This window comes from Glossina fuscipes, unplaced genomic scaffold (genome assembly GCF_014805625.2).
Source record: "Glossina fuscipes isolate IAEA_lab_2018 unplaced genomic scaffold, Yale_Gfus_2 221, whole genome shotgun sequence".
In the NCBI taxonomy this organism is placed as follows: Eukaryota; Metazoa; Arthropoda; class Insecta; order Diptera; family Glossinidae; genus Glossina; species Glossina fuscipes.
In genome coordinates, this window is record NW_023998564.1 from 353,511 (window position 1) to 368,877 (window position 15,367).

The following is a 15,367-nucleotide window of genomic DNA, read 5'->3' on the forward strand; positions in this document are numbered from 1 at the left end:
ATTCAAAATATAAAATCCTCTGTCTATGTTATTTTTTACAAACTATAATTTATACGGCAACTATAAGAACATTGACAATATATTAACAATACGTAATCAAATGACTACAATTCACTTAAATTTTCATCTTCATGTCATCTGTACGATATTCTCTAGTATTCTTAAATCATTCTCTGCAACTAAGCTAAACACAAGTTAATGTTCCTCTTGCATCACATCCTACCCAGCCTTTAATAATGCAAATTATTCTTAAGCGACATGTTTTTGTCCAAATGCATTGCATGTACTAAGTCAAGGAAAAAGTTCGTGAAGTCGTTTCACCGATATTTAAACGCATTTGTAGTCAGCAATAGCGATGCTTTTCTTCTTCCTTTTTGGTGCAGGTTGTGATCGTAAGGCTTGGTATGCTTGATTTTGCCAAATATTTGGGACTCTGCTTAGATCCGCAGAGATGGTACTGCTCTATGTCGATGTAACAGGCACACTGTAATAAATATGCTGGAGCGCGGAGAAAAATAAAAGGCTTATTTTCCATCATTCCATGTTCCTTTAGGAAATTATTTATCATAGATTGGTAATCGGGAAAGACGACATTACATTCTTCACATTTATAACATGCAGGACTTAAGTGAGCACCTACGAGCTCAACAAGTAGATCATATTCACAAAATTTCTTACCACAACCTCTCTTATATTATTAGGTGCATCATGCATATGTTCTTTACGAGTAGTAAACTTGCGTGGCCCTGTCCAGGCTCGCTGCAATGCCATAAGATCAAGTCAATCGTCTTCAATTTTTTGAGAAATGTCATCGACCTCATCAACGATTGCTTGGTCAGAGTTCATCCTTAATATGGAAATTTCCAGAGCGGAAATTAGAAAACTTGCGTGCTGTTGATAAGATTATTATTAACAAAGTTACGCGACTTTAAAGCCATCTATTGAAAAATCGCTATGAATTTTTTTTTTGTTCTATGCAAAATTCTAAGTGAAATGATGTTTAATCAAAAGTAATTGAATCTTAAGACACAAGAAAAACTACAAACAGCTGAACAAATTTTAGTGTATAGAGTCCTACACCTACAATTAACAACACAGCAAATCAATGATAATTTTCCATATTTTTTTTCAAAGCCTAACCTTACATATATTTTGCAAGGACTACTCCAATGTTCTAAAATACATTTCACAGGTTTATTTGCAATTAAATTTTCCTCATTTGCAGAGATAAGCATATAATTAATTATTTAATCATCAAACAAGTAATAAAATTTCATAACGCAATACAACAACCTTTTCAAAATGTAAACATTTAATTGAAGAAATGCAACTGAACAAAGATAGCAAGATAACCAGAGAGAATTTATATTAATCTGGGAACGAATTTTTTAATACCCTCCCTAGAAGCAAAAAAGCCGAATACATTGACTACATATCGCGGCATAAGTATTTGGATAGTAGTTCGCAGAGCTTTCAAAGGAATTAGAGAAATTAAAAATTATGTTGACTTTTAAGATATAAACTGAAATACATTTCAGGCAAAAATAACTAAATTATTACTTTCCTTGGTAAGTGTGGGCGAACCAATTTTTTACACGATTACAAATTTAGCGAAACTTTTTTTAAAATATTTGATTCCACATGCTAGATAAACTTTTGCGATCGTAGTCGATATATCAACTAAGGGACGGACAGACTTTGCTAAAAGGATTCCGTTACTCGCGCTTCTTAAAAACATATATATCTCTATACGTTACAAACTTTTTAAAAACTTAAATATTCCTGCGGCTGTTGTAAATAGGAAAGTAAATAAACCGTTTTTATTGTAATATGAAAAAACGCCAGATACATATAATAAATGGTCTTACATCAATCGATGACGTTAATGCAAAAATAAATAAAATTAAAAAAATATATGATTTTATACCACGCAAGCATTTGAAAAAAAAATATTTTTATTAACTGATAAGAAGTGTTACTTACCCCAATAAAACTTTCATTCTCTAAGTGCGGAGTGTAGATTTTAACTATCGACCAAACAATTGTTACGACAGCAGGACAACCTAGAATATTTTTATAATCATTATCATGAACAAGAGTTTTCTTATATCTAAAGATAGAGGTTACAGACATATAAATATATTGAAAAGTCTCTCGTATACCCAACACTTCCATAAAGTTTTTAAAAACTTGATCAGTGATTTATTTTTTATTTTCATACCATTCTTTTAGTTACGCGTTCGCGTATTGGCATCTCAAAGTTCTAAAAAACGAATACGAAAACTGAATCTAATATATTTGCCGTAAGCTCGTTTTCACGAATCTACAAGAAAGACAGCCAATGAGTTATCAAAACTATATGCTAAGTATCGATTTGAAAATTGTTCAAGTACATCAAGAAAAAAATAGTAATAATAATAAAAATGTTTAAGATCAACCTGTCAGTATCCTAGTAGAGTTTTTCATTTGTTTTCGTTACAATATATCCAAAGTTTCCACGCTACGGTAAAACTCTCATCAGAGCTCTGTTTAGCAAAAGCGCGAAAACAGTCCAAATTTAACAAAACTTAATTTTTAAGTCAATTTACTCTTAGGAACCAATTTTCCTTTTATAAAATAAATAAAATATACATTTTGTTAAAACCCTTGCGCGGAAAATCTTCTGGGCTTATTCAAACTGAGCAATATTAAAAATTCTTTGTGAAAGATCTGATTATTTTTACCTATTTTCATTACAAAGTGCTAAGGCCTACGCCATCTTTGCACATAAATATTTACTTTTGATGAGAACCATTATATGGGATAGAACGCAAAAAATAGACGTACACAATCCAAAATTCCCACAGATGATTTTTGTACTGCACAACTGTTATGGATCAACTTTTATCATAAAATCTTAAAAGTGAGAATTTTTTGCCATACAAAGGGTACTATTCGTCAGAGTAAACAGATTTGTCCATATCCATGGAATATCAAATTTCCGATTGGTTCTTTTATATATATAAGAGAATGTATATAAAGGCGTATGCGTCCACGTTTGCTAGAAGAAGCCGAGAGGGAAGAGCATGCTCATACCAATAAATCTCCGGTTATTATCAGCCCGATAACTTCCGATTATTATCAAATTAATAACAGGAAGCTTAACCCTTAGCCCGACAATAGCATAGCCGCACTAATATCTTCCACAAACCTGTCATAACCACACTAATACCTTCCACAAACCATTTGATTTGATGATTACTGAAGTGATTTTTACAAAAACTTTTTAAAAAGTTTAAACAGCCTTAAAAAAAAAACTTTCCTTCATGTAAATAAAATAAAAAGAAAAGAAAACCGAAAATTCTATCGCCTAACTCGGAGTGCATTTTTTGATTCAATTAATTTCAAATAATTATTATAAGCTTTTTTCGTTAAGGTTACCTTCTCCCCTTGTACGTCTCCTGAATAGTTTTATACAATTTTTATAGGCGTGGCTTTCGATTTTATCCTATTTTCAAAAAAAAAAAGAATATTCTCTTTCCATATATATTCACAGAAATGGTTTGGTTGAAATGTAATATATAATCTTTTTTATATAAATGTATCAAAAATATAAATTCATCTCCCCTTGTACGTCTCCTTCTATCTCCTTCTCTGATCCATAATAGTAGGTTCCACAGATTTTTGTATGTGGAATAAATGACTGGTTATTTAATTGATTTGTATATTTCAACAGAGTGATTATATGTAATCCACCTTTGTGCGACAAGTGGCGTAGGGTGTAATTATTATCAGAAATCCCTATAAAGTACAGTTGTTAGGTCACGCAAATCACACGCAAAACAATGAGTTATGACTAGAAATGCCTCTGTAATGTTGTTCAGAATACCACTACCAGTTTCTTTCGATTATCATGGGATATTTAATACGGGTTCCTTTCTTTGGGGCAAAGTATTAAGATAAGGTATAGTGTTTGAGCGTGGTGTTTATTTAAGTAATTCTTTGCGTCAGAATTATGAACAGACGTCTCTTAATTTTTATGCATTAATCTAATGCCTCTAATGCTCATGTTGTATTGGCATTTCGACACTTTTCCATCACTAATGCCATTCGTAACGTGTCGCTACCATTTTATTCGATTGCTTTGCCTTCGCTTGGCCTCTGGTTATTCTCGAAGCTCAAAAACTCGAAAAACCGTTCCAGAAACGTAATTTTAACTAGGCTGAAGACATAAAGTCGAATCCAAAAATATCGTTTTGTCCTCTTAGTGGCGTTTAATTTGGTATCGAGCGTAGTTAAGGTGTGTTGCCTAAGAAGGGCGTAAAAAGAAAATTAGTTTGAGTAAGCTGGAGCGGAGATGCGATCGTGCAGTAAAGGTCACTGTCTATTGTACGAATTCCGACAAAGAGCAAATGCTACAGAAGCGTGTAGAAATTCTTTTACAATGTTTAGGACAGGTACAGGATCTAACAGAACGGAATAGAAGACGGTTCAAAAAACTTCAAACATGTGATTTCGACCTTTCCGATAAGCCACGTTCTGGGTTTTTGCGACGACGCTACTTTCAAGATCGTGTTAAAGCAAAATCATTTTTTGACAACGTCGGAGATTTCGGAAAGGCTTGATTCAGCTCAAGATAGCCTTCCGGACCATATTCGGAAACCATGATTCGACGGCCCGAACTTTCTGTTGCTTCAGTTGAATGTAGGTCTTACGGCATTCTTTTCTATTCTTTGCAAGTGTATAAATTTGAAATTTGACCCAATAGCTCGGATGAAGCGACGATTTTTTTGCTCGTTACTCATACACTTCCATTTTTATTCTACGAAAGTAGAACAAATCAGCAAGGATCTAATCAAAGGATCATCCAATGTTATGGAGTATGGAGATTTAGATTTTTTTTTTTTTTTCTTATTTAGTGCTTTTGTTTTAGAGCAATCGGTGATGGGTGTAAAAGATTCGGACACTGCCAAATATAATTTTATTAATTCTCAGAGTTCTTATAATCAGTTAATAAAAAATGGGCAAAGGCAGACTATCGCGTTCGACACAGAAGTGGAACTGCTATCCGCTAGCAGTGTATTCGAAAATCATTCCACAAGAAAGTAGAGGAGAACAAGCGACTTAGTTCTTAAAATCTTTTAGGCAGAAATTCCAGATTATAGAAGGATTTCTCCTTTGGTTTGAAAATGAATAAATAAATAAATAAAAATTGGGATAAAACGTCTGCGTAACCGATTTCTCACATAGATGGCTGGGCTTTACGCTTATTTTCTAATTTGGGGTCGGCTGCTGGCTGTCAACGTCGAACACGCATTCGATTCAACCATCTTGAACGATAGTGCATTCGATGCCGACAGCCATAAATCGGCCTTTGATCGGGCGTCTAAATTACCGCTAAGTCAAATATCAACTTCTATTGGAAATTTGTACGTCTGCCCAATTTCCAATCATTCTCACGACTGTTATGGCTAAAAAATCTCAAGCCTTCACCCTAAACAGCAATGTCTTTACTTTGTCATAGTTTTCTGAGTCCTATTTCGGCTCGTGTCCTTGAGTGGTGGATATAAGGAAAATATATTTTGATTATTAAATATTTAAAGTTTTGCTTTCTTTTCTTTTTTTTTTCTTACTTTACACATCAATAATTATCCATGGATTGGACAGCTCGCACCTATACTTGTATAGATATGAAATTTCTTCATTTGTTATTAAAATTGTTTTTCTCTTTGATGTAACAAAATAGGTTCATTTACGTTAACATAAATACATATAATGATATTATGAAATAATTTATAAGAAAAATTCGGGTTCGCAACCGTCGGGGTTGACCTTTTAATGGAAATACCTCAATTCAAGGGTTAATATAAACTTCTGCATTTCTTGCAATAGCAAATGGAAAAATCTTTCATTATTATTTTCTTAAAATTTCAATAACAATGTTCCAAATGTTACGGTTGCTTCAATTATACTAAATGACTTGTTTTATTTATTGATGACACCCTACAGCGCTTGCAGCGCAGGAGTATATCAGGTTTGTGCGGATGTATGCAACATCCAGATAGGACGATCGTTTTTCGGAATCACTTTCTGAATCGATCTAAGCTTGTCAGTCCATCTGTCCGCCTTGTTTTCCTTTATTCAACCTACAAGCGGTAATTTTTGGGATATTTCATAGAAAATTGGTTCAAATTGGTTCAGTGAGTTTCGGCTCAAACGCGAACTCTTCAATCGCATTAGTCGGATCGGACCATTTTTTCTATCAATTCCGCTTATTTTAAAAAGTCGTGATATGGATAGGTGTAGGTTGGTGTATGGTAGGCTGATAGGGCGGTATTTAATGGAGACACAGGGACCCACTGTAGTGTTACTAACGACGGAAGATCATGTTTATAATAACCCTTTTTTGATAGGTCAGATAAATAATTGTAGGTAACATTTATATTACTACGAGTGTAGGTGTGGTTGCACATACATTATCACCTATACGACTTCTCCTGCACTAAAGGCGCTAAATGTCATAGTTTGTAAGGAAAGGTTTGGATAACAACCTCTTGTAGGAGCTTTAGATGAGAAAGATTAATATTTTACGGAAAGTTGAATTTAATCGATAGTTTTGCTTACTATTCCGGTTAGAATGTATCCACTACCAAAGAATGAAATATACTTCAACATTTCGTCTATCGGCTCAAGACAATCAGAAGTAAGTATCAAAAATTTCGCAATGTCCAAAAAAAGATTTAAACAATGGTGAATAATGAAAGTTTATGCAGTTGTTATCTGCGCGTCCGTCAATTGTTGTCAAAAGTCAGAGGAAACTTGGAAAAGAAGACTTAAACTAGTATCGCACAGCTCTCTCTCTCTCTCTCTCATACATCACGTTTAAGTATGTACACTTAACGTCTAGAAATACGCTCGCTAAAAATGTGTATAAAGAAGCAAACAAAGTATCGCGGCAATTTCAACGAGAAGTTAGCATGTCAGTCCATGTTTTTAATATATTTCGTGTCGAAATAATCCTAATCAACTGTAACAACTAACTGAAAACTGGGTCTTGTGTTCTTACGTGGGCAATCTGTACAGCGCTACACGAAAAATCTATTGCACTCGCCAATGCTCCTAGTCTATACAGATTTCGAATTCTTATGAATCTCGTACACTTCACACGGAGCACCATACTATGTCTGGTGTTATGAAACGTTGTGCCGATCACCTTGAACGTCCTTTCACTGGTCCTTTAGCAGGTATCCGAGATACCCATCACAGAACTGAGTTAAATGTGATATTTATCATAGAGACTTGCATTTCCATTTTTGTTTATGCAAAACGACCTAGAACTGGCAAAATCGGAGTCAGAATTCTTATATATTCACCATACATTAATAGGCAAACAAAAATGGAAGAACACATTTTCTTTACTTCTTTTCAATAATCGAACTTACCCCAACCGATTAGCGCATATTGTAAAGCACCTAAATTATCGGTAGTGAATGTCTGCACTACTAATGTATAAAGGTAAAGACCTGCAAATCAAAAAAATAAATCAAATTAAGAATTTTATGCAAATATTATATCTTGATGAGTTTTTATTATTCATAATATATTGTTACGAAAATCCTAAATACAGCTCATTCCAGGTAATTAATTTTCCCAAATAATAAATTCTATAGAGAGGGGAAAACCAAATGCACGTTCGCGGCGCGTTATGCAGCTGAGGGCCGATGAAAAGATTATTGGAGAAGCAGACAGGGAAAAACCAAGTGCACATTCGCAGGCGCATCATGCAGCTGCCAGCCGAGGAAAGCGATTACCGGAAAGGCAGGTTAACGGATTAAAAATGAAGCCATGAAATTATGTAATAGTACTGTGCCCGTAAAAATGTATATAAATAGAATATTTACGGAACGAAGAGTGAGTTGGACAAGAACTTTTAAGTCGAGAGTACTGCCAAAATAAATTGTAAATAATCCTACTGTTAAGGAATATAATTGTTAGTAAAAGAATTTAGAAGAGTGTTTCTGTTGAAAAGAATATCCACGATCTAATAGTACGAGTACTACCTTGGAAAAGCGAAATTCGTAACAATATTTTATTTCATTATGAATTTATAATATCAATTTTGCGTTTCATTTACAGTTGAAAGATGTAGGAAAACAACAAACAATGACTTAACACTTTGCATGAAAAAAATATTCGTACTACAAGGAGGATGGAAATGTCATATCTTAATTAAGATTAAACTACCGTGCCCAAAAAGCAAGATCAATTCAATTTTCTTTTTTTTAAATCTATTTATTGTTGCATATCTATCAGTAAATATAACGTTAACATTAAACATAGTAAAAAAAATTATTTGTTGCCAGAGAAAGTCCAGTCGGCTTATTTAATCAAAGAAAAGACTTAAGTAGAAGAGATACAGAAAAATTAAAATTATTTTATTTATTTGATTTTTTCATGCTATCGCAAAAAATGTAAGAGGCGGCTGTTTTCAGGACGAAACTGCGCAACCAAGTGTCTCATACACAAATTGAAGAGGGTGCACGTGATGTAAGCATTTGATCATAACTTCGGCTCAATGTGAAGATCGAGCAATTCTTAAATAGGCTTACATAGGTGCTACGCTTTATTAATCATTGGTCGACACGATTCGACGAGATCTGTATTGTGAAAAACTGAACGAAAGTAGATAAGTCCTACACTGTTTTGCTTTCTCTTCTAAGGATTTCAAGTTGGGACACACGGGTCTCACTGCCACTGTACGCAAGGTGAGCGACACCATGTGAATAGTAGGAGCATCATAGACTCAACGTTTCGTGGTACTCCCTGTGAACGGTAGTTGTTTGCTTTAAAGTTCTTTCTAGCTCAGCAAGGAAGCCCTTAAGGTTTACTATCTGTAGAACTTTACACGTCGACTTCCATTTAGCGACTGACTTATATTTTTCTCTGCATCTCTGTAACCTTATTTCGTTCATTTTACTCTTCGCTCTTCACGGTTTATTCCTCTTCTAGGCATTTATATTTTACATACTATGCCGTAACTACCATGATTATATATATATATATATATATATTAGGTTGGCGAAAAAGAAATCCATTATTTTTTCGGTAGATGGCTGCACTGATAGATTTCTCGTAAAGTATCGATCAAACAATTTCAGATTTATGCTCGTTGGAAAGGTGACATTTCGCAGTAAAAAAAATTCTTTTGCTGTTTTTTGTTTGGTGCATTCAGTTGTGAGTTACAGCGTATTAAAAATGGAAGTGAACAAAGAGAAAATTCGGTAGATTTTACAGTTTCTCTTTGGTGTTTATGGTTCCGATACTGTAACAGCTAATTATGTGCAATTTTGGTTTCGTAGATTCCGTTCAGGAATTTTTGATGTTAAAGATGCACCTCGCACAGGTAGGCCGGTCGTCGAAAATGTCGATAAAATCGGAAAAATGATCGAAGTTGACCGGCATGTTAGCTGTCGTAACATTGCCCAGGAGCTAAAAATCGACCATAAAATAGTTTTAAACCATTTACACAAAGCTGGATTCAAAAAGAAGCTCGATGTTTGGGTGCCACACCAATTAACAGAAAAAAACATGATGGATCGAATTTCCATCTGCGAAGCCTTGACCAAACGGAATGAGATAGACCCATTTCTTAAACGGATGGTGACTGGAGATGAGAAATGGATCACATACGATAACCCTGTGCGAAAACGATTGTGGTCAAAGAGCGGTGAAGCACCTCAAACGGTGGTCAAACCAGGACTAACGGCCAGGAAGGTTTTGCTATGCATTTGGTGGGACTGGAAGTGGATTATTTATTATGAGTTGCTTCCATATGACCAAACGCTAAATTCTGATCTCTACTGTCAACAATTGGACCGTTTGAAGATAGCGATTGACCAGAAACGGCCAGAATTGGCCAACAGGAGAGCTGTCGTGTTCCAGGACAACGCTAGGCCACATACATCGACAGTGACTCGCCAGAAACTTCGGGAGCTTGGTTGGGAAGTTTTAATGCATCCGACATACAGTCCGGACTTGGCACCAAGCGATTATCATCTTTTTCTTGCGTTGCAAAATTTCTTTAATGATAAAATATTGGAATCTAGGGAGGATTGTGAAAATCGACTACTAGAGTTTTTTGCAAATAGAGACCAGGACTTCTATGAGAGAGGCATTTTGAAGTTACCTTTAAAATGGCAACAAATCGTACAACAAAACGGTGCATATTTGACCCAAATCGGACAATCCGAAGCATGTTAAATAAAGTCCTGAAGTTCATATAAAAATAATGGATTTCTTTTTCCCCAACCTAATATATATATACAATCATATATATATTTTATTATATACAATCATATATATATTATTATATACAATCATATATATATTATTATATACAATCATATATATATTATTATATATAATAAAATATATATATATATATATAATCATGGTATAATCACGCCATAGCAGAATCTTGCCTAACATTTTACGTTTAACATTGGTGCGTATGTGTTCATAATAGTTTAAAATTTTCTAAATGTTTCTAATTATCATTTAACGTTTTATTCATCTTTGTTGTTACCTTACCTTACCTTCAACAAACATCCAGAAGAAATTTGTCAAATTAAAATAGTGGAACATCATGACCAACGTAATGCAACCAGCTTCACTAGCATGATCTGTCATCTAGAAATGGAAAATAATCGTAAAAGTCTTCGCTTCATTGTTATTCGCGGACACATATAGTATCAAGCGCACGCAGCATACATAGGCATATTAAAAAACATATTAAAATTCATTTAACACGCTTTCAAGCGTAAATTCATTTTTCTTTTTTGTTAATGCATTTTTCATTTCGAGTTGTGCTACTTTGCATTTCTTATAACGCGATGCGAATGTAAAAGTAAAATTTCACACATATGTTATATGTAATCTATTTTGCTGTCCTGTTTAATGCAAAGGCAAACAGCTTTACGCGCATAGATTCAAAATAACAACTTACCACTTGAAGGAATAAAGTCAATATCCACAGCAACGCTGAGAGAATGTAGGTTAAAAATAAATTTGCATGTATTGTATTCCGCAGGCATTTTAAGTCTCTACATCATCAACAACGCCATACGCACGTCACAGAACGGAGAAATTAACAATGGAAATGTGAAGAGAAAAAAGAAACAAAATATGAAAATTGAAATTAAAATGTATGGTTTTTAGATACATACATAAGCGAAAACACACTCGCATACGCGTACCCACATGCATACGCTTGCATCACTTCACTTAATTATTGAATGCACAAATGCAGAAGTAAATGCGTAATTAGCCACGAAAGGTAATGAACCGAATGTTTTATAACCAATGATCAACTCTCAGAATACTCACAAAGTGTCTTCTCCTATTTCTAATATCAGGAAGTATTTATTGAAAACTCTAAAGGACCACCATTGTCGGAAATCTCACATTTGTCCTAAAAAATACTAAACGATACCTTTGTTTCAATTCGACAGAACTTTTAGACAGTGTAACGGCTTTGGTTGTTTAGCTCTCTATAATAAGCAAAGAATGGAACAAATATTAAAAAAAAACAAAAACGTATGCAATAGAAAAAAAAAAAACTCGTAGCGTTTGTTCCAAGAGTCGAATGACTCTATTAACATTAATTCTATGAGCAGCACGCACATTGCTTTGCTAGGAAAATTGAAATCATGCTCGCCGCACTCTGCTCGACCATTTTCATAAGTAAATTGATATTTAAGAAAAATTTAATGAACTAACTTTCCATCTGCAATTCGCTGCTGAAACAAAATCGAGCTATATTTGAAGAAATTATTAAGGAGCAGTAAACAATTAATACCATACACCAATCACTTGCTGTAAAAGATCGCGAACAGGAATGACAGAATAAATTTATATGTTGAAGAGTGAATGACTTCATTTATTTAAAAGTATGGAGTCCAAGTTTGGAACAAATACAAACGGCAGTGCGCAAATAGCCAACAAAACAGGCTTTCAAGCGATGTGCGAAAAAGGCAAAGAAGATTTTTATAGACCTGGCGTTCGATTTTCCCCTATTTTTCAAAATTTTCTCTTCTCGCCAAATAATTATTTAGTCATCAACATCTATTTCGTCCCCATCAAAGTAATCTCTCTTAGATATACACTTGTACATTTGAGCCAGCGCTTCTTCCAATCCACGAAACACTTCTGATATGTGCTTTTTGGTATGGCCTTAAGCTTTTGCAGCGATGCAATCTTTACCTGCTCAATCGTGACACAACTCCGTCCTTTCAAGGAGCCGGTTGATCCGAATCATCGTTGACGTAACTTAAGTAGTCCTAAACGATGCTCATGCGACGGTTTAACTTAACACGACGGCAAAATTCAGGAATTTGGGATCAGATTTTGCTGCCATACGTTTCATACTGAAACATGTAAAGCAATCGCATGGCATGAGCCAACCGATATACTAACGTCCTCGGCAACTTCTCTAATAGTGATTAGATGATTTGATAACCAAAAATCGCTGAGCATATCAAAATGCATCTAACTTTTATATCTAACTAAAACAAACAATTCAAAATCGAAGCAACATAGTTCACGAATATATAGTTCAAAAAATATTAAGTCTAATGATAAAAAAAATTGGAACACATCTAGTTAACCCCAAGTGTGGATTTTGAATTGAATAAACAAAATGACATTCCGAGAACTCAGTAATTAGTTCTTGCATCGTAAGCTGTAAGCGATATCGGTCGTTAACTCGTCAACGTTGTTTCGCTCGTTATATTATAGCTTCTTTTGTTCAGCCGTAAAGTTTGCCCATATACCACCATACACCACATTTTACTACTTTCTATTTTTATATGAATTCATTTACTAATTTTTTTCTATCGAAATTTAATTGTCATGAAACTTACTTGAAAGAAAGAAAAACGATGAGAGCCAAGGTTAGAAATAATAAACTTAAAGAGTATCCGCAACAGTATATATAGGTTGGCAATTCGATACCTGGTGCAAAATCCGGCACTTCCGGTAATTGCATAACATTGTGACATTTATCATAGTTAGTGTAAATATCCCATGTACCGTTCGAATGACAATAGCGTGTTGCATTTTCTGAAAGTAAAAAGAATATGAAAAAAAAGGAACTAACAAAATTGTATTCAGTCTCAATCGAATCTTTTTACACGGTTATATAAAGTTTTATAAAGTTTCGGTTGCTTCCAACTCTTTTGCAAATTTGTAGATAATACAATGGGGTCAAGGTTTGGACGTTTATCTGCAATGGTTTATGAGTAATGGGCAAAAAACCAATGAGTTACTTCTTTTCAAAAACAAAGGTGTTCTCAGTTTACGTAATACTGTAGGTTGGGCCCGTTTTCAATACCAAGCTGTGTACAATGTTTCTGCACGTTTTGAAATCGATAGCTGGTTATTTTCCACCAGGAAATGGTTTCCAACAACCATTACACGGACGGGCATGCTTCTATCGACTCAGAATTTGATGCCGATCAAGATATATATATATATTTAACGGCTTCTCTCAAGTGGCCTTATAGGCCTTGCAAACGTTTTGACAAAATTTTTAAAAAAAGCACAAAAAGTTCTCCTAAATGCATAAGTGCATAATAACAAAATAAGTAGAGCAGAATATGATAAGTACTTGCAAAAGTTGCTTGAAAATATTTAAGATCACCTTTCGAATTATAAATTTTAAAATTCTATATTAAATTTTAAAGTTGCTTCTTTTCATGTCTTCATCTTATACGTATTTGCTTGAATACAAACGCATCTGGTCGGAAGAGAACAATCATCGCCATGTTGATTATTTTTAACCAACAGTCTAACTAGCTGAAGCTTCCGAGAGTGCTTCTAGTATTACTATGACTGGTGCTCGTTGTTCGAGAATACCAAGTTCATAACATCTGCATCTCTTTCTAGTGGCAACTCTTTGGCAACCATCAGTAACGAATCCCAGTGAATTTATACACATAGTGAAAACTGGTTATTGTTATGTCATAGTATGCTTTCCTTTTGAAAGGTGCCAATCGAGCCAATGTCAAAGACTATATAGATTGTGTTTGCTTACAGCAAAGAGTCTAAACAAGCCCGTTCGACGCGTTTCTCGGTGTCAGACAAAATGAAGTGACCACGGAAATGCTGACGAACTTGCGTAAAACGATGGTGGATGAACCTCCGCCGAATGTTGTCGATCATATTAACCACATATTAGCTAAAGAGACATGCACGAAATATGTGTGCGCAAGATGGGCAACGTGTTGATAAAAATGGAATGTCACTAAAACAAGTGTAACGAGAGTGCTTCAAACGAGTCTTTAACGACTTTTAGCACGGTAAAGCGAACCTTTGCTTGCTTCGTTAACGTAGTTCATCAGCCACATTTTCTAACATATTGTGTTTGCCAGACTTAGCCCCCGCGAATCATCTTGACTAAGACACGAAAAAACAGTCGATCAAATATGTGTAATACAATCGAGTAGATTCCACTGATCAAGAATGTTTACACTTTATTAGGTGTAAACAAAAACAGAAATGTACTACTTATATTCTCATCTCCCAGCAAAGTACTATTCACCGTTGAACGTCGAAATGGTTCCTATTTTTATTTTGCAATTTAAAATATAATCTAGCTTTTGCTGGGTTTTGCAAAAACTCACACATATGTAATACATATTTGATAGTTTAAAGTTCAGTTCAGACAGGGAGGAGTCCACACGTATTCAATTTGCTTGCGATAGAATTGTCATTTCTTCGTGCGTGTAATCTATATCCTCATAGTTAGCTTATCGATCATTTTGAACTCTGGGTTGTACACGAGTACCTAACTTTGTTAATTGTTACACATTTTGCTCTGCGATTACAATTTTGAAGTAATAACAAAAGTTAACTAACTGAGCCTTGTTTTGAAAAATTTTGAGGGCCATAAAGCTAAGACACATCAACTTCAACTTTAATGTTTTTGAGTTCTCTAGCTTAAGTTGCAAAATGAATCTGCCTGCACAAAGATATAACTTTAAGGAAAAAAGTTTTAAAATTGGGGTCTAAAATTTAGAAATTTTTAAAGGTCTCTATTGGGTTTTCGTCTTTCATCATGACACATACCGTAAACTGGCATTAAAAAAAATTCATCGTATGAATGACAGATGCTATCGTGCGGTGATAATCGGAAAATTTCGAGATGTACTGTAAGAAGCTATAAACAGACTGCATTAGCGTTAGTTGGCCCATCTTACACTCACAATTTTTATAAGGAAGCAAATTAATAATAATAAATAATTCCTTTTTATTTAATAAATATTTAATTTGCAACCTATCAATAACGATAATAAATAAATGAACAGAAATAATGAAAGTTCTCTTTTCT

The 15,367-nt window shown here is 34.3% G+C and overlaps 1 protein-coding gene across 9 annotated transcripts in view; it reads right to left on the bottom strand.

Moving 5' to 3' along the window:
* LOC119642198 (diuretic hormone receptor) overlaps nt 1–15,367 on the bottom strand; it is a 39,707-nt gene that overhangs the window by 9,605 nt on the left and 14,735 nt on the right. For 8 of the 9 annotated variants that reach the window (XR_005247973.1, XR_005247977.1, XR_005247972.1 and 5 more), the window contains 5 exons: nt 12,900–13,098; nt 10,985–11,081; nt 10,575–10,668; nt 7,422–7,502; nt 1,984–2,063 (listed from right to left, as the gene is read on the bottom strand). Coding sequence is in view for 2 of the 9 variants with exons in the window: in XM_038041228.1 (XP_037897156.1) it covers nt 1,984–2,063; nt 7,422–7,502; nt 10,575–10,668; nt 10,985–11,081; nt 12,900–13,098 (551 nt within the window). In the remaining 7 variants the exon portion in view is untranslated. The remainder of the gene's footprint in view (nt 1–1,983; nt 2,064–7,421; nt 7,503–10,574; nt 10,669–10,984; nt 11,082–12,899; nt 13,099–15,367) is intronic. The other variant, XR_005247978.1, reaches the window with a different exon arrangement.